This window comes from Dendropsophus ebraccatus, chromosome 2 (genome assembly GCF_027789765.1).
Source record: "Dendropsophus ebraccatus isolate aDenEbr1 chromosome 2, aDenEbr1.pat, whole genome shotgun sequence".
Lineage (NCBI taxonomy): Eukaryota > Metazoa > Chordata > Amphibia > Anura > Hylidae > Dendropsophus > Dendropsophus ebraccatus.
The window spans coordinates 68076667-68097819 of record NC_091455.1 but is presented as its reverse complement, the minus strand read 5'-3'; the positions used below and the strand labels follow the sequence as shown (position 1 = coordinate 68097819).

Genomic DNA, 21153 nt, shown 5'->3' with positions numbered 1-21153 from the left:
TACATCACTGTCAGAAAACGGCGGACGGGGGTCGACACGAATGAGGTATGTATAATGCACTACACTCCCGGGTCCACGGGCGGGGGGCGGGGAACAAAGGAAGGGGGCCATTCACATACATAACATACATTACAAAGTTGTATAACTTTGTAATGTGTGTTATTTTGTGAATAATTTCTTAGCGCCACACTACCCCTTTAATGCAGTAAAACTCCCTGTATCTGATAATTCCTATGTACCTTTCCATGTACTGTGATATAATATATTTTGCACTGTTGTTACTTACAACAGGATACTGGTCTCAGACTTGTAGGCCCCCCATTTGCTTGTTTATCAGTAATGGACCATCTTTTGGTATTTATCATGTTGATGTATTTTATCATGTTTTAATCAATAAAATTGATTTGAGCATAATTTTTTTGTGGTTTGGCATCTTCTTGATAGGTGGTATAATTATTATTCTTAAACATACCAGTCCTCAAAGCAAAATCTGATAATATGTGTCAATTTATTGTAATAAAATGTAATAAAAATGTGTATAAATATATAATAAAAAAAAAAAAAAAAAAGATCTTAAACCTGAAATGTCTTTCTGTCTAGTCCAGGATAAAATACTCATAAACACATTAAAAGCATAAGCCATACAAATACATAAGCCCCGGGGCCCTTATAGTACAATGCATCAACACAGAGGGTTAGGGAGTGCGGTACAAAAGCATATGAAAACAAATAAAAGAAAAATGGAAGAAAAGAAAAGAAAACAAAACAAAACATAAAGGTGTAAAAGTGTATAAAACAACTAAATACTCATATAAATAGCCATATAGTCATTGTACTGCAATGCTTCAAATATAATCAGCACAAGTAGTGGTAGAACTGGTCTTTTGGTTCAGACCAAGAGGGGGATTCCCATCATCCTCTCACTGACTTGCAGTAGAATCACACAGTGAAAGCAGGCAGATGGGGGTAGTAGTCCTGGCTCACTGGACTGATCCCACTTTGATGTTAAAATTCAAAAGTCAGTTCGTTTGTAGATTACGATCCAAAGTGAATGAACTCCTTGTGTGGAGTGTATAGTTGTTAGACCAGTATAATAGATATCACTGATCCCTGGTGTTCTGTCTGAGATGTACTGCAAGCACTGGATCTGAGATGTACTGCAAGCACTGGATCTCTCTGGCTCTATCACTGTTTGTTGTCATAGGGGAGGATTTATACACATTCACATAGTTTGGTGCATGTGCACCGCTCACCCATACAGGATCTGCGTCTTCTCCGGGGTCACCGGCGTCCCGGTCTGCCCACGGTGAATACGGTGACGTCACCAGTCTTGTTCCTGGTCTGTGTCAAAGCGTGGCTCTGCTGCCAGTAGTGCAGTAGACAAAGTCACTGTTGAGCCAGCTCCTCCCAAACTTAGAGAGATGGGGAATAGATCCAGGGGTATGTTCAGGAGGCTGTTGAGGGGTGTAGGCCAATGTTAGGTGGCTTCCAGACGCGTTTCGAAGCTGCTAGCTTCTTCCTCAGTGGCTGTGAAATGGTGTGAGCTATTGCATTAGTCTCAGCTCTCTCTTAAAAAGTCTTGTGGAATGCTGGGTAGCCTCCGGATTGGCTGACAGCAGTGGCTACACAATTGTTAACTCCTTCCCTGCTGGGCAAATCTGTTACACCCTGCATAAAGGTGTTGTACCTCTCTATTCCATAGGTTGGTGGGGTACTTTTAACGTACTGAAAGTTCAACGTAAATGTCTTAATGAATATAAATACAAGTGAGTGGATATGAACCAATAATAGTGTATGGATAAATGAAATGGATACATAAATAGTAACAGTCTTGCAACAAAAATACACTGACAGAGGATGGCTATATGGTATAATAAATAATTCACAGTATAGCAAGTGTGGCGTGGGGCTGCACGTGGTGGCCGCCAGACTCGGCTCTGGCGCTGATAATCAGCCAGGCACAGAACCGCCTGTGGATGCCAGCAGGGCCGCCCATGGTCAAATAAACCCAAAAAGTTCAACCTCAGCATTTAGGCCTCTGGGTTGTAGACTCCCGAATTCAAAAATTTTCTGGGGCGCGGGCCTGGTGCTCTGGAAGAGGTACATTGATGATATCATCATGATATGGGACAGATCCCGAACAGAACTTGACCAGTTTCTAGAACATCTTAACACAAATAATTGCAATCTACGCTTCACCCCAAATATCAGTACCCATAACATAGAATTTCTGGATTTATGTATCACAGCCTCCACAACCTCACTCATATGTAAGACCTACCACAAACCGACTTCCCGTAACAGCTATATACTATACACGAGCTGCCACCTACCAAGATGGTTATTGAATGTTCCCACTGGACAATATAGAAGACTGAAACGTAATTGTACCTACAATGAACAGTTTGAGGTAGAAGCTGAGGCCCTCACTAAGAAATTCCAAGAAAAACTTTACCCCATAGACAATTTACAGTCTTCATTAGAGAAAGTACGCCAACTTGATAGGAATACCTTTTTTGAACCCACCCAGTCAGCTAACAGAGAGAACTCTGACTCCAAAATCATTCTCCCATATAACCGAGAATACAAAAGGGTAGAAAAAATCATACAAAAGCATTGGCATCTAATAAAGGAAGACAAACTGCTAGGTGCTCAACTCCCCGAGAGACCCCCTATTGTGTATTCCAAAGCGCCAAATCTGGGTATCAAAGTAGCCCCTTCAGTCAAAAATCTGATTAATATTCCACCATCTACATGGCTACAAAGTTGTGGTTTTTATCGTTGTGGCACATGCATCAGCTGCAAGAGTACCAACTTCCCAAGAAAAATTACTCATGTCAACTCTACTTGTACCGATTTCAAATGGGAGATAAAAAACCTCCTGACCTGCAACACCAACAGCGTCATCTATATTCTACAGTGTAAATGCGACAAACAATATATAGGCAGGACAAAGCGACAGTTAAAGGTCCGAGTCGCAGAACATTTGAACAACATCAGGAAAGGGAACCTGTCACATCCTCTGTCAGCGCATTTTGCAGAACACCACAATAGGGACCCATCAGGACTCACATTTACAGCACTACAGAAAATACACAAGAATTGGAGAGGGGGAGATCACATCGCTACCATGTCCAGAGCTGAGACCCAGAAAATTTTTGAATTCGGGAGTCTACAACCCAGAGGCCTAAATGCTGAGGTTGAACTTTTTGGGTTTATTTGACCATGGGCGGCCCTGCTGGCATCCACAGGCGGTTCTGTGCCTGGCTGATTATCAGCGCCAGAGCCGAGTCTGGCGGCCACCACGTGCAGCCCCACGCCACACTTGCTATACTGTGAATTATTTATTATACCATATAGCCATCCTCTGTCAGTGTATTTTTGTTGCAAGACTGTTACTATTTATGTATCCATTTCATTTATCCATACACTATTATTGGTTCATATCCACTCACTTGTATTTATATTCATTAAGACATTTACGTTGAACTTTCAGTACGTTAAAAGTACCCCACCAACCTATGGAATAGAGAGGTACAACACCTTTATGCAGGGTGTAACAGATTTGCCCAGCAGGGAAGGAGTTAACAATTGTGTAGCCACTGCTGTCAGCCAATCCGGAGGCTACCCAGCATTCCACAAGACTTTTTAAGAGAGAGCTGAGACTAATGCAATAGCTCACACCATTTCACAGCCACTGAGGAAGAAGCTAGCAGCTTCGAAACGCGTCTGGAAGCCACCTAACATTGGCCTACACCCCTCAACAGCCTCCTGAACATACCCCTGGATCTATTCCCCATCTCTCTAAGTTTGGGAGGAGCTGGCTCAACAGTGACTTTGTCTACTGCACTACTGGCAGCAGAGCCACGCTTTGACACAGACCAGGAACAAGACTGGTGACGTCACCGTATTCACCGTGGGCAGACCGGGACGCCGGTGACCCCGGAGAAGACGCAGATCCTGTATGGGTGAGCGGTGCACATGCACCAAACTATGTGAATGTGTATAAATCCTCCCCTATGACAACAAACAGTGATAGAGCCAGAGAGATCCAGTGCTTGCAGTACATCTCAGATCCAGTGCTTGCAGTACATCTCAGACAGAACACCAGGGATCAGTGATATCTATTATACTGGTCTAACAACTATACACTCCACACAAGGAGTTCATTCACTTTGGATCGTAATCTACAAACGAACTGACTTTTGAATTTTAACATCAAAGTGGGATCAGTCCAGTGAGCCAGGACTACTACCCCCATCTGCCTGCTTTCACTGTGTGATTCTACTGCAAGTCAGTGAGAGGATGATGGGAATCCCCCTCTTGGTCTGAACCAAAAGACCAGTTCTACCACTACTTGTGCTGATTATATTTGAAGCATTGCAGTACAATGACTATATGGCTATTTATATGAGTATTTAGTTGTTTTATACACTTTTACACCTTTATGTTTTGTTTTGTTTTGTTTTCTTTTTTCTTCCATTTTTCTTTTATTTGTTTTCATATGCTTTTGTACCGCACTCCCTAACCCTCTGTGTTGATGCATTGTACTATAAGGGCCCCGGGGCTTATGTATTTGTATGGCTTATGCTTTTAATGTGTTTATGAGTATTTTATCCTGGACTAGACAGAAAGACATTTCAGGTTTAAGATCTTTTTTTTTTTTTTTTTTTTTTTTTATTATATATTTATACACATTTTTATTACATTTTATTACAATAAATTGACACATATTATCAGATTTTGCTTTGAGGACTGGTATGTTTAAGAATTTTTTTTTTAGTTACTGTGTACATTGGATGGTGTATTCCAGTTAACCTCAGCCAAATCAGATACAGGTGAGCTGCACCTTACATCGTTACGGTATAATTATTATGCCATAACCCATACTGGCTATTGTACCATGAATACTTTTTTCACCCTCACAGTGTATGAATATTTTATACCTGTTTGGTGGTTCTCTGTATACTATATATTGGTAATAGTATCCATGGATAATAGGTGGTCTGGTGTACGAAATTACATTTTTTACACTGCAAAAGAGGCTGAGTGTGCATTTGTCACTTATATGGTAAAGAGGTGGTACAATAATACATTTATAAGCCATCATAAGTGGTATGATGCCACGTTCTGCTGGGAAACATTGACTCCAGGCATTTATGTGAATTTTAACCAGACACATACTACTTACATAAACATTGTTGTATACCAAGTAATGGTATTCCCTAATGATGGCAACTACTTTTAGATAAGGCAAAAAAAATAATTGTAAGGAACATTTCAAAGAGTTTAAAGGGAAGCTATCAGCAGGTTAGAAACCTCCAACCTGCAGATCTGTCCATATAGCGCACGGGTTGCTAAGGATTAAGGTAATTACCTTGTCCTTGTCCGTTTTCTGGACAGTAGTTTATTAGATATGTAAATGAGGCAATTTGGTGCACTGGAAGTGGGACTACCGCACCGATCCTCCTCAGCTGGCCCACCACTCCTCATTAATATTGGGGCAGCACTCTACAGTAATGGGCATCGAAGTGAAATCACTGCAGAGCATCGGATGGATGTTCATTAGAAGGGTGTGTCATGGTTGTCCCGCCCCCAGTGCACCAAATGGCCTAATTTACATATATAAAAACAACAACCTAAAACAAGAAGATTAGCTTCATTCTCAGCAACCTGTTTACTATAGGGTTATAACACTAGGTAAAATGCTTCTACCCTCTTGAGAGTTGCCCTTTAAAGTATAAATGTGGCTTAAAAATTCCCCAATCACCAGTAACCCCTAACAATACATTTTAAATCTGTAATAAAATAATTGTGACATAGAGAAGTCTGTTCCCAATTCTAAGATATAAAATTTCTTAGTTGACATAGTGTTTGTCTTTGCTGTAACAAGCTATCAATATTAAATGTGAGACGATAAAGTATGCACATATTTCTCATTCCTGACATTATACAAATGACTATAATGGGGCCACTAGAGAGACACGCAGGGGGCCATGGTTTATTCCAGAATGATCCCTGTAGTCAGCAGCTGTACGGGAAGCATAAAAAGTAAAGTGGATCATTAGGAGAGTATTGTTAATTTAATGTTTTTATTTAAGAATACGTCCCATTGGGAATGTTCTCATTTAATGGCTGTTTACTTTACTCATCTACACTGGAAGTGTGATCAAACTGTGAGAGTTTAAAGCAGTCCACTGTGTTACCTATTTAAATAGAAACTGTTCCAAGAAAACCATGCTGAAAGACTCACGAGCCGCCTGGTAGAAGAACTCTCGTGATCACACTGTCAGCTAGTGAATAAACATTCCATTTCCTATGACATTTACACACAAATAAGTTAAAATCCAGCAGGGTTATGGCTTACTGGGTGCACATTATGTACTGAATGGAGCATGTCCACAGAAAAGTAGTTGTGGACTCTCTTAATTTAGATACTTGAGAATCCGATTGACTAAATGTGTAATTAATGCTGATACTGATGCTCGTGGATCTTATTATGTCCTGAACAGCATGCTAAGTGAACCATTGAAAGCACTGGTGTCAGGAAAGTATATCTAAAAGTACTTTTATATAGTGTGTAGAGATAAGGAAATTTACAGTAATAACGAAGCGAAGCACTTGATTATCTCTGCAATCAGCTCATCAACCAGTTGCCTTATAACACATTGCCGCTCCATGCCGCTCCTCCCCGGGTGCCTGAAAAAGCTGGATCCAGTCCTAGGAAACTTCTCTCAGTTTCCCAGGACTAGATCCAGCTTTTCCCAGAGCCGAGCAGCACGAAGTGTCAGTGAGTTATAAAGCAGGAGCCAGTGGCCAGTAGCAGGTTCTGTGACAATCATCTGATCACTGTGGTTATGACTGAGCTAGGAGTTCATAATAGGACATGCAACAGAGGAGAATTAAATGAATGCTTATATGTATGACAACTGTTAGACCAAGAGTGGTGGGGTACATTCTAAAATCACTGCCCCAATGGAGCTTTCCTCATCCCCACTCTCAGGCCTTCATATCTATCTCTCTGCCTTTCATACCAAAATGTTAACATGAGTAGACACAGTAGATTAAAATAAACCAGTGAATTACCAATTACAAAACCATATCAAACTGGTATATATGCAAAGATGTTTAGTAGAGGAGCTACAAAAACACTAAACTGCAGAAAGGCAGGTGAAGAGGTAAGTGATTAAAGTGTCACTGTCGTTATAACTTTTAAAATCTAAATTAACAGTATATAAAGTTTGTAATTTACATTCATTATTTTTATTTTTAGTTATCATGGAGAACACGGCACTTCCTGTTTTCTGACTCTTTTTTCTCAAAAAACAGGAAACAGTCAGAAAACATGAAGTCCTGTGTATCCCAGCCCATGTGAGCGCTCACAGAGAGAAGACAGTCATGTGATTGATGGACACATTGAGCAGTGACTCTCTGTACTGGCTGGAAGTCCTGTGTTTTGTCTGTTTTTTAAAACCAACAAAAGTCAGAAAATCTGCCTTCAGGAAACTGGACCTGGATTTCTGGAAAGTTCAGCTTTGTTTTACAGCATGATAACAACAAAAATAATAAATGTATATTGAAAACTTGCTTTATATCACATCTACTGTTTATTTAGATTTTGAAAGTTATAACGACAGTGACACTTTAAGGAAATTAAAGGGATATATAAGAGTACCTAGACAGTCTATCAAATTTTTTAATTATTCACTTTGGGGAAAAGATGGTTTGGGGGATATCATTTATGATAAGTTACATTTATTAGTATACTGTAAATACATGATACTTAGGCAATGTTCTCTACCTGGTTTTCTTCTTTGGTTTTCTTGAGAGATTTCTGAATATTTTCATGTTTCTCCTCATTTCTTTCTATAATCTTCTTCATTTGTTTTACACCCAGTAAGGCTTTCTCTATCTCTTCTACTACATACTCCTCTCCAAGTTTGGAAAGTTCTACGCAAAGACGGACAATGTAAAGAAAACAAACCTTATTTATTGTGTAATAAAATTGAATACAAATTTGAAACATACTTTCTGTATCAATTCCTCAGTTTCCAAGATGTATTCGGTCTATAGTACTCTTCATTGTTTACTTCCTGTATGCCTAGGGATGTGCTGCTCACACAGGTGTATGGTTTGCTATAAGACAGAGCTCTGTGTATTCTGGACAAAATAATAGGATATTTTTGGCTAAAGGTTTACAGCATTTATTAGGAGAGACAAGGAGAACATTCAAAACCAAGCACAGGCTACACCTATAAACTTGCATACTGTAATCAGTCTGGCTATTTGTTTTGCTAGCTGTCTTACTACATACCACATGCTTGAGTTGCAGAGGAAACAGCAGTTTTTTAGACATTAAAGGGAACCTGTCAGCTATATTTCATGCTTAGAGATCACGTGTCAAGGAGATGTTGCTGAGCTACAGCATGCAGGCCTCCTACCTCCCCCACCCCTGCCAGCCCCTTGTATGATTGATATACAAACTGAGTCTTGTATGTCAATCAGTAAAGGCAAGGAGAAGAGGAGAGGGAGGAGGCATGCTGTGGCTCAGCAATGCCTTCTATGCACGTGATCCCTGAGCATGTAAAGCTGACAGATGCCCTCTAAAGTAAAAACACAGTCTTTGCTCCCATCCAACGCTGCAGTGGCAAGTAGGAAAAGGAAATAGACTGTTAGTTCCTGGGCCCCATATACCTCTTTACATCCTATCAGGTGACATTTACCTTTAACTTTCTTGCTGAGAGAAATGTCCTCTAAATCTGTAGATGTTGGCGCACTCTGCTGATGTTTTACACAAAGTAGAAATATTATCAGTGCAAATAAGTATTTCATATTCATCCTGTAAAAACAGACAAAAATCTGATGTCCTTTGTTCCACATTGATCTACATTCTAAGCATCCTCCACCTTCTTCAGCTTACTGAACTGGTACCATACATTGGCTGCCATATATTAACAGAACATTCAGTTCCATGCTGCATGAGTTTAGGGGAGAAACAGCATTGTATAACTTTTCTAACAGCCATAAGCTAAAATACAGGTATCATTTATTACATCTCCCTATCAGCATCTCATGTCTGCAGCTATGAGAAGAATTTACAGCTGACAGATCGCTTTTAATTCTAGATTAGAAACGTGACTGGACATATTGAAGCTTTTTTCACATTCTGCATTGAGGGTTCTATTAAAAGCCTCTATTGCAAATTCAGTTAAAACTCCAAGACAAAGCAGCACAGCATGCGGCACCATATTGTGTAATAAAGTGCCTGACACCATCTCAGCGGACATAAATGAAATCACTCCTGGTGTCCATCATGTATGGGATTGGGTACTACTACTACTACTGCTTTTATTATACTTCTATGATGGAAAACAACTATCAATACAATGACAATGGTGTGAACCCCACCTATAATGTATGTCCTCGGAAATTCCCAAAGGATACCTGTCACAAAACTGATCATTCTGGAATGGCAAAGGTTTGGGTCGTCTTCGATAGACCCCATGCTGGCCAAGTTCCGTGCACAAGCTCTATTAGTTGAAAGAAGGCTCATGCTTTGAACTTGGTTTGGGACATATCCAAAACAACCTGATTATCTAGTGACAGTAAAGCTGGGTTCACTCTACGTTTTTGCAATCCATTTTTTTTTTTTTTTTTGCAGAAAAGCAGATTAAACAAACCGATGCATTTGTTTGCAACTGTTATGATCCCTTTTTACCTTGACTTCCAATATAAAAAAAAAACAGATTTTTTTTTTTTAAACGGACACAAAAATTAGGTTGACTACGTTTTTGTATATGTTGAAAAAAGTAGTCGACCTAATTTTTGTGTCCGTTTAATAAAAATAGATCAGTTTTGATCCTTTTTTTATATTGGAAGTCAAAGGAAAAAAGGATAAAAACGGATGCACACAAATGCAAAAATGAAAAAAAATGGATTCCAAAAATAGAGTGTGAACCCAGCCTAAACTGTTCCAAAGTGATTGGCTTTGTAACAGGTTCCCTTTAAATCTATCATCAGAGGTACACTAAAACAGTGTAGTGAGTGCTGTGTTCAAGGCTGTGCATGTCTACACAACTCTGGGCTGTAAGGTTGTAACTACATTTTTCATTTTAAGGTTACAAACCCACTTGGCGGGTCTGCAGCGAGTCTCCATGCTGCGTTTTTGCAGCGAGACTCGCTGCAGATCCCGGCCCTATGCTTTTAATGGCAGACAAACACGCAGCAGGGATGTACATCCCTGCTGCGAGTTTGTCTGCAGCCCTCCCCATTAACCCCCCGGCCGCCGGAGCTGATACTTCACCTGATCCCGGCTCCGGCGGTTCCCGATGTCTTCAGCAAGCCGGAGCGGGGACCAGGTGAAGTATATGCTTCAGCCAGCCGCCCGCAGCCCTGGCCGCCCGATCGCCCCCCCGCAGCACCGATCGCACGCCCCCCCGCAGCACCGATCGCTTACACGCCCCCCTGCAGCCTCGGCCGCTCGATCGGGTGGGCGTGTAAGCGATCGGTGCTGCGGGGGGGCGTGCGATCGGTGCTGCGGGGGGGCGATCGGGCGGCCAGGGCTGCGGGCGGCTGGCTGAAGCATATACTTCACCTGGTCCCCGCTCCGGCTTGCTGAAGACATCGGGAACCGCCGGAGCCGGGATCAGGTGAAGTATCAGCTCCGGCGGCCGGGGGGTTAATGGGGTGGGCTGCAGACAAACTCGCAGCAGGGATGTACATCCCTGCTGCGTGTTTGTCTGCCATTACAAGTATAGGGCCGGGATCTGCAGCGAGTCTCGCTGCAAAAACGCAGCATGGAGACTCGCTGCAGACCCGCCAAGTGGGTTTGTACCCTAAGGGTATATTCACACGGACGGGCTCGCAGCGAGATTCTCGCTGCGAGCCCGGCAGGTCCTGGCAGTTCCCATACACTACATACTTGCTGCAGCTGGGCAACACACTAATTGGCCGGACAGGAGAGCAGGACGCCGGACCCGTGCAGCAAGGACAGGTAATGTATGCTTACAGCGGGGAAGCCGGGCGGGAGCAGAAGGGGTTAAGGGCGGTATAATTACATACTAGCTGCGGTCGTTTAGACCGCAGCAAGTATGTAGTGTATGGGAACTGCCAGGACCTGCCGGGCTCGCAGCGAGAATCTCGCTGCAAGCCCGTCCGTGTGAATATACCCTAAAAATGTTATAGCTGCATTATATTTACATGTCTGCATTGACTAGCAACACAGTTTCACCCTCCATATTAAAAACTATGTATATATCTTAAAGGAATGTACTTTGACATATGTCAAGCCCATTATAGGCTATGGATATATTTGGTATTTACATTGGGAGCATTAAGTGGTTGATGTGAGCATACTGTATACCACAAACAAGGTGTAATGTAAACTGTAAAGTAATAAACTGACAAAATACAAACAAACAGACAATAAATGAGTCTCCTCTGTAGCTCTCTTCACCAAGAGATTGTATTCCAATGTTCTTTAAACCAATACATAGGGATAATTTGATATATTATGAAGAATAGAGAAATGCTAAGCTTGTAACAGCATTCACAATGTAAAACAGTTTGTCACATTCCTCCCTATTACAATGCCGTAACATTGTCATATCGGTATCACAGTCCACATAAGTATAACAGAACAAATATATGCAGTTATGCTAAAGTAAATCAATACTATAGACAAAAGATGTAAAACCTTCTATTCTTGAGCAATGGGGCAGATGTCCGCGTCACAGATCGTCAGTGCAAAATCTCCTACAGAACAATTTATGTGATGACTTGGTTGTTAATCCAATTAACATAATCACAAATGGACATCCTTACTGCCCAGGACCTTTAATCCCTGTGGTTTATCTTAAAGAGAAAGCACACACAATATGCTAGACACAAAGCATGTTTATTCTAAGTTCATCATACCCTAGTATGGCTTCCTCATTTTGTATTTTTAGTGATGGGGGGAGGGGGCCAAAACACATCTAAAATGACTGAACTTCTTAAGATATTCTTTTTTTTGTTTTTTTTTAAATTATGTTTTAGTACCTGTGTTATTTTTAATGCAGGAGCAAAAACAGACCTATGACAGAAAAATTGCACAAACAAAATGTTTTCATTTGAAAAACAAAAAACAAAGCTAATATCTGACCACATTATTTTTGTAACAAAAAAAAAAAAAAAAAAAAAAAAAAAATATATATATATATATGTATATATATATATCAAAATTGTAACTTAGTATAACAGCATTGCTTTGGTTTAAGAGCTCCCTGTACTTGGTGGGAGCGCGAGTGGGGGAGGGGCATGGTCTGCATAGCGGGGTCTACAGCCCTGTACTCTTACCCAGGAAATCTCCCTCACCTTCCAAATCATAGCAGATCCACTTCAGGCTGGGGCTTGTATCAGGGGGCATAACTGTGGAGGTAATTTCTTCATAGCTGTAACCCCTCTCTCCCCGGACAGAGAGTGCTGCTATACTGTGCCCACATCTGCCCTGCTCATTCCTTCATGCTCCCTGCAGTCTCTGTCAGCTCTTGTATTCTCAATCCTCTCCATTCCTGCTATAATGTGCCTGCACTCTCACTCAGCTATACACACTGCTGATATAATGTGCCTGCACTAACACTAAGCTATACACACTGCTGCTATACTGTGCCTGCACTTACACTAAGCTGTACACGCTGCTGCTATAATGTGCCTGCACTTACACTTAGCCTTTCACACTGCTGTAAAGAAAAGTTTCTGTCACTGTCCTCCTGCACAGCTCTGTAATTCTCACTTTCTGATTGGTCCATGCTAAGCTCACACCCCTTCCCCATTGCTGTCTTGTGACCACACAGACTTTTGACAGCAGTCCTGCTTTTCTGTTGTAGCCTGTTGTACTACGCTACTGCATTATGGGGATCTGCAGCTCCATCCTGTATCTACAAACTGCTGCTGCGTTATCAGGTTTATGCACTTACTATACATTATACTCCACATGCTGATTGCTATACTGTATAGTAACTTATGATATCACATATTCAGCTGTTTCTAAATATTTGTATGTTTGTTTCATTTGTTTCACATGTTATTCAGAATAAAAAATCATTTAAAAAATTATTATTGTTTGCATTTATATGATTTTGTATGGTAAAATTCGCTTTAGTTTAAGACTATGTTCACACTATGTAAAAGTATGGGCGTTGTTGCCGATGGCAACAACGGGCGTACTTTTGGCGCGGTGGAACAATGCCTTACTTTCAATGGGATCCTGGCCGGAGTGTATACACATCGTATGCGCTCCGGCCGGGATTCCGTTCGGGGCCGCAAATAACTGACTTGTCAGTTTTCTGTGGCCGGAAATCAGTGAATTCCGGCCGCAGAAAGCCCTGTCAGTTCACACAGTGAAGCGAGCGGCTCCGGCCGCTTGCTTCACTGTGTGCTATGGGAAGCTCTGATGTGGGCGCACGCTGATGCACCCGCATCAGAGCTCTGCGGCTGGAAAGATCATCCGGCCGGTACTTAACCTCTTAAGGACATAGGACGTATGCGTACGTCATATGTCCTCACTTGCACTTCAAAGCGGGGCCGCGCGGCGGCCCCGCTTTGAAGTGCCGTGATCCCGGGTGCCGCGAGTAGCCCGGGACCGCTGCTATTAGCGGGCACGGTCTGATCGCCGTGCCCGCTAATTAGCTAATCGGAGGCAGCTGTCAAAGTTGACAGCTGCCTCCGATTACCGGAGGCAACGTTTCCCTGGGGTCTAGTGGGGGAGATCGCTCCTCCGGGACCTTGTCCCGGAGGAGCGATCTCCGTTACTGATGCCGGCCGGGGACCACTCCAAGATGGCGCCGTCCTCGGCTCGGCACTCGTTCGTTTTCGGCTGCAGCAGCCGAAAGCAAACGAGTGCCGATCTCATGGATCTCTGCAGCATATCTATGCTGCAGAGATCTCAATGAGAGATCCAAGTGTATATACTAGAAGTCCCCCAGGGGGGCTTCTAGTATATGTGTAAAAAAAAAAAAAAAGTGTTGTTAATAGTAAAAAGCCCCCTCCCCTAATAAAAGTCTGAATCACCCCCCTTTTCCCAGGTTTTAAATAAAAGTAAACAAATAAATAAATAAATAAACATGTTTGCTATCGCCGCGTGCGTAATCGCCCGAACTATTAATTAATCACATTCCTGATCTCGTACGGTACACGGCGTCAGCGCAAAAAAATCCCAAAGTGCAAAATTGCGCATTTTTGGTCGCATCAAATCCAGAAAAAATGTAATATAAAGCGATCAAAAAGTCGTATATGCGCAATCAAGGTACCGATAGAAAGATCACATCATGGCGCAAAAAATGACACCTCGCACAGCCCCATAGACCAAAGGATAAAAGCGCTATAAGCCTGGGAATGGAGCGATTTTAAGGAACGTATATTGGTTAACAACGGTTTGAATTTTTTACAGGCCATCAGATACAATATAAGTTATACATGTTATATATCGTTTTAATCGTAACGACTTGAGGAACATGCATAACAAGTCAGTTTTACCCCAGGGCGTATGGCGTAAAAACACATTTCCCCCAAATAAAAGAAATGCGTTTTTTTTTTTCAATTTCACCACACTTTGAATTTTTTTCTGGTTTCGCAGTGTACTTTATGCAAAAATTCAGCCTGTAATTGCAAAGTACAATTAGTGACGCAAAAAATAAGGGGTCATGTGGGTTTCTAGGTGGAAAAATGCAAGTGCTATGACCTTTTAAACACAAGGAGGAAAAACCGAAAACGTAAAAACGAAAATGGGCCATGTCCTTAAAGGGTTAAGTACCGGCCAAGATCATCCGGCCAGAGACTGGCCGTTCTGTGACCCGGCCGGGGTCCAGAACAGCCGGTCTCATACGACGTGTGAACATAGCCTAAGAGTGGATTTGTAATACAAGCACGGTCCCTGAACGAATTATGCTCAGAATCCATGGCACCACTATATATATATATATATATATATATATATATATATATGAGATTTAACTGTAGCCAATAACATCAGGAAAAAATATGTCTCCTCCCCACCTTGCCACAACCTCCCGGCCCACCCATCAGGTGAGCAAGACATATGTGGGGGAAAAAGTGTGAATACTTGGGAAAACAGTGGCTCGCACAAAAATCAGCACCTCTTTCATGAAGTACGCCCGGGCGCACATTAATAAATTTCCCCCAAAGGGTTCTTGCAGCCTACAGAGCAGTAGTAGTAGTAGTTGCCAGACGATTTTTTTGACAACTTAAAGTGAATGTACCATCAATTACCATGGTAAGTTACCATCATAATGTGCCCTCATTAGTTTTTGCTGGTTATATTCTTTGTTGGTTATAGACGGCTCTGAGGTTATGCAATCTCTACTACAAAGCCATCTATATAAATTTATCTGAGGATTTTACTTTGTATATATAAGTGTCAGCGCCATTGCTGCCAGAAGCCAGAAAAGGCGGATTTAGAAGAAGTATTTGTCCATATACCAGGTAATAATTACTATATCATAAAGGGGCAATGTTGGGTCCTAAGATCTAGATTCGGAATGGTGGCCATACAGTTGTATTATAGGGAATTGTAGAGCTGTCATTTACCTCATATACTGTTATTTTTGGAATTGGTCTTGGAATTGAACAATAGAGGGTCTCTACTTTTACCCTTTAAGGCTATGTTCACATGGCGTAAAAGTACGGCCGTTTTTGCAATCGGCAACAACGGCCGTACTTTGTACGCCATGGTACCCTGCATGTTCTTCTATGGGATCCCGGCCAGAGCGTATACACATAGTATATGCTCCGGCCAGGATATGTCAGTTTTCTGCAGCCGCAATTCATTGAAAAGTGGCCTTAGAAAACCATGTCAGTGCACACTATGAAGTGAGCGGCTCTGGCTGCTCGCTTCATAGTGGGCAGTGAAGAGTTCTGATGCGGGCACACACTGATGCGCCCGCATCAGAACACTGTTGCGGAAAAAATCATCCGGTTGGTACTGCAGTACAGGCCGGGATGATCTTTTCAGAGACCAGCCATTCTCACGGAACGGCCGGTTCTATACGCCATGTAAACATGGCCTAAATCTGTTAGCAGAGTACTGGGTGATGTTTATGGTGGCCACACATGCTGTTTCTGATGTCTTCCCTTTTACATTGCAGATCTTCCAGACTTTATAATAACAATGGAGGACAAACCTGATGAGAAGGCAGAGACCAGCGACAATGAAGAAGTGCCAATACATGTAGCAGTCCCAGGGGCGGTCTTGGCATTTCTGGGGCCCCAAGCAAAGTTATGACTGGGCCTCCCCCCCTCGACATGCGCTCCACAACAGTAGACCGCTGTCTGCTGCACCCAGTAGTATATACCCCTTGTGCGCTGCCGCCAGTAGTATATACCCCTTGTGCGCTGCCGCCAGTAGTATATACCCCTTGTGTGCGTTCCCCAGTAGTATATAGACCCCTGTGTGTTCCTCCAGTTATGTATATAGACCCCCTGTGTGCTGTCCCAGTTGTATATAGACCCCCTTTGTGCTGCCCCCAGTCGTATAGACCCCCCGTGTGCTGCCCCCAGTCGTATATACCCCCTGTGTGCTCCCCCACTAGTATATAGATCCCCTGTGTGCTCCCCACTTGTATATAGCCCCCCTGTGTGCTCCTTCACTTGGATATAGACCTCCTGAACACAGCATCAAATCTTCACCATCAAATCTGCTGCGTATTTGTTGCGTATCTGCTGCGTATACGGTGTGTGGGTTTGTACCCTAAATCTCCCTCCTACATACATTGGACATTCTTCATTCCATCCGACTATTACATCATATAAAATGGGGAGCAGTAGGAGATTATAGAAAGCATCACTAATATAGGGGACTGCGCACAGAGGGGGTTATCTACTATAGGGGACTGCATGGGGAAAGCTCACATACAATATTAGACAAGGGAGAGAGAAAAAAGCCAGGCAGCAGCGCCTCGTGTGATACCGTACAAACAAGTCAGTTAAAAATGCAAGGTGCTGATGGGGTGCTCACCTTCAAGCCCCTTGGGCTTTATGCATATCACCCAAATGGGTACCAGGTCTTCAGAAGATGCCAGGATATGGTGCTTCGGTGGAGAGTGCAGGGCTGCAGGCCAACTAGGATAGCCCAAACGGGATGCTCCCAAGTGGGGGCCCGTGGGAATAGGCTAGTCTAGGTACAAAAATGGTGCGTGGCTAATCCATAAATGTTAGCGCTGCCCAAAAGACTCCAAATAGAGGCTGAATAAAGTAAAAATATTTATTAAAAGTGCACTGCTATTCATGTGCATCGGGCCCACTGGTTAAAGGGCCCCCCTCAGCAGGCCGGCCGTTGCTATTTGCGACCAGTGCGGTCGCACAGGGCTCCGGCCACCAGCCTGTCAGGGGGGAGCGCCATCAATGGGTAATCTACTTACCCATCCATGGCGCCTCCTGCACGGCCCTCCCCTATCCGCCGCTGTGCTTTAGCAGCAGCAGCGGTACTGACAGAGAGAGAGCGCCATTGGCTCCCTCCCTGTCAGTCACTCTTGTGGACGCACTTCCTGCGGTCACAAGAGGCAGCACTCTCCCTCTGGCGCCCGACGTCACTGGAACATCGGCGTGAGGGTAAGGAGAGTGCAGCCTCTTGTGACCACTGCAAAAGGAAGAGAGGACCCAGGTGAGTATAACTGTTTGTTTTTTTATGTTATATGGGAGGGGGAGAGCACGGGGGGGGGGGGGGCTATATACTATTGGGGAGAGCACAGGGGGGCTATATACTATGGGGGTGAGCACGGGGGGCTATATACTATTGGGGAGAGCACAGGGGGTCTATATACTTTTTGGAAGAGCACGGGGGGGCTATATACTATGGGCTAGAGAACAGGGGGTCTATATACTATTGGGGAGAGCACAGGGGGTCTATATACTATGGGCGAGAGCACAGGGGGTCTATATACTATGGGGAGAGCACGGGGGGGCTATATACTATTGGGGGGAGCACAGGGCGGTCTATATACTATTGGGGGAAGCACAGGGGGGCTATATACTATTGGGGGAGCACAGGGGGGCTATATATTATTGGGGGGAGCACAGGGGGGCTATATACTATTGGGGCGAGCACAGGGGGATATATAGGCTGTATACTATTGGGGGGAGAACACAGGGGGGCTATGTACTATTGGGGGGAGAGCACAGGGGGGCTATATACTATTGGGGGAGAGCACAGGGGGCTATATACTATTGGGAGAGAGCACAGGGGGTATATATACTATTGGGGAGAGCACAGGGGGTCTATATACTATTGGGGCAGAGCACAGCAAGCGGGCTATATACTATTGGGGAGATCACAGGGGGTCTATATACTATTGGGGAGATCACAGGAGGGGCTATATACTATTGGGGGAATGCACAGCAAGGGGGCTATATACTATTGGGGAGATCACAGGGGGTCTATATACTATTGGGGAGAGCACAGGGGGTCTATATAATTTTAGGGGAGAGCACAGGGCGGTCTATATGCTATTGGGGAGATCACACAGGGGGCTATATACTATTGGGGGAGTGCACAGCAAGGGGGCTATATACTATTGGGGAAATCACAGGGGGTCTATATACTATTGGGGAGACCACAGCAAGGGGGCTATATACTATTGGGGAGAGCACAGGGGGGCTATATACTATTGGGGAGTGCACATCAAGGGGGCTATATACCATTGGGGAGATCACAGGGGGTCTATATACTATTGGGGGAGAGCACAGGGGGGCTATATACTATTGGGGGAGAGCACAGGGGGGCTATATGCTATTGGGGAGATCACAGGGGGGCTATATACTATTGGGGGAGTGCACAGCAAGGGGCTATATACTATTGGGGAGATCACAGGGGGGCTATATACTATTGGGGAGACCACAGCAAGGGGGCTATATACTATTGGGGAGAGCACAGGGGGTCTATATACTATTGGGGAGACCACAGCAAGGGGGCTATATACTATTGGGGAGAGCACAGGGGGTCTATATACTATTGGGGGACAGCACAGGGGAGCTATATACTATTGGGGGAGTGCACAGCAAGGGGGCTATATACCATTGGGCAGATCACAGGGGGTCTATATACTATTGGGGGAGAGCACAGGGGGGCTATATACTATTGGGAAAGAGCACAGGGGGGCTATATACTATTGGGGGAGTGCACAGCAAAGGGGCTATATATTATTGGGGGAGCGCACAGGGGGCTATATACTACTGTGGAGAGCGCACAGGGGGGCTATATACTTCTGGGGGAGCACACGGGGGGGTCTTTATACTAATGGGGGAGCGCACAGGAGGGCTGTATATAACTGGAGGTCCACACAAAGGTCTATATACTACAGGGACAACTTGAAACTATGGAGGCACAGAGGGGTGTTACTATATAGGGGTACGGAGGGGTGTAACTACTATATAGGGGTACAAGGGACCTAACTACTGTATCTGTTGGAGCCTAAAATATTTGTCTGGCAGATTCTGGAGAGAGGATTCACAGCCAGGAGAAGACTTCAAGGTGGCCCAGGCTGGATGGAGAGAAAAAGAAAAGGTGACAGACTATGATCGGAGAAGACTTTCCTGGGTGAGTCACTGGATGTAACTGAACTCTGTTATAGGGTTGTAGTGTTAGGGGTCATGATGTGGCGGTATTATGTAATGGTATCATTGGTGATATCTTGGTTTTGTTCACTGCAGTTTTCATGTAATATGTAATCACTGTATGGTGGAAATAGTGTTATAAGGTAACTACTGTATGTATTGGGGCTCTTGATACAGTGTGGGGGCAAATTTTAGTACAATAAAGTTCATTACATACAAATACTAGAAAATGTACCCGGCGCTGCCCAGGTGTAAAGTGTCAGTGTGTTAATTAGATTTGTTACAAGGTCGCCCAGGAGGCAAATCTATGCCCTTGTTTTGTTTTTTTGTTTAAGGGGAAATCGCCAGGAGCCCTATATATCCCTTTACACACTATATACCTTGACAGTTCTGCACTATTTATGTAAATTGTAGCTTATGCACATTAGAAATAAACTAAAAACTTCAAACATCCCAAATACCTAATAGCCAAACTGAGATGTCATGTGATCAGACTGTATACAGAGCCTGGCTATATACAACATTGGCAGTGTAATATACAGCCTGGTTATATACAACATTGGCAGTTTTATATACAGAGCCTGGTTATATACAACATTGGCAGTGTTATATACAGCCTGGTATATAGCCTACTGTATACACTCCCCCCCCCTTGCAGGTTGTCCCATACTGTATACACTCCACCCCCGCAGGTAGCCGCCATACTGTATACACTTCACCCCCGCAGGTTGCCCCCATACTGTATACACTCCCCCCATGCAGGTAGCCCCCATACTGTATACACTCTCCCCTGCAGATATCCCCCATACTGTATACACTACCCCCCTTGCAGATAGCTCCATGCTGTATACACTCCCCCCTTCAGGTAGCCCCATGCTTTACAAACTCCCCCCTACAGCTAGCCCCCATACTGTATACACTCTCCCCTGCAGGTATCCCCCATACTGTATACACTACCCCCCTTGCAGATAGCTCCATGCTGTATACACTCCCCCTTCAGGTAGCCCCCATGCTGTATACAATGCAGCCTTCAAGTAGCCCCCCATGCTTTATACACTCCCCCTTCAGGTAGCCCCTATGCTGTATACATTCTCTAACACCCCCTTACTGTATACATTCCCCAACATTACCACACGGCAGGTAAGCCCCTTACTGTACACTGTTAGGGTACAAACACACTGGGTGAATCCGCAGCGGGTCTTGCTGCAAATATCACTACCCTGTGCACTCAATGGCAGACAAACTAACAGCAAGATGCACATCCCGCTGCGAGTTTGTCAGCAGCCTGCCCCGTTAAATCCCCGGCCGTATACATCACCTGGTCTCCACTCCGGCTTGCTTTGGAGGTTCTTGGCAGATCCAGCTCCCCCAATCAGTGCGCTGCCCCGACGCAGGGCACTGATTGGCTGAGCGGGACATGAAGAAGCCGGGAGCCCCGAAGCAAGCCGGAGCGGGGAGCAGGTGAAGTATATGCTCCGGCAGCTGGGGGGTTAAAGGGGCGGGCTGATGACAAACTCGCAGCGGGATGTGCATTGAGTGCACACTGGG

The 21153-nt window shown here is 44.0% G+C and overlaps 1 protein-coding gene across 4 annotated transcripts in view; it reads right to left on the bottom strand.

The window, feature by feature from the left end:
• CLUL1 (clusterin like 1) overlaps positions 1-21153 on the bottom strand; it is a 42214-nt gene that overhangs the window by 11843 nt on the left and 9218 nt on the right. For 3 of the 4 annotated variants that reach the window (XR_011361863.1, XM_069960079.1, XM_069960082.1), the window contains exons 3-5: positions 11696-11853; positions 8724-8839; positions 7802-7950 (exon numbers count right to left, since the gene is read on the bottom strand). Coding sequence is in view for 3 of the 4 variants with exons in the window: in XM_069960079.1 (XP_069816180.1) it covers positions 7802-7950; positions 8724-8838 (264 nt within the window). In the remaining variant the exon portion in view is untranslated. The remainder of the gene's footprint in view (positions 1-7801; positions 7951-8723; positions 8840-11695; positions 11854-21153) is intronic. The other variant, XM_069960081.1, reaches the window with a different exon arrangement.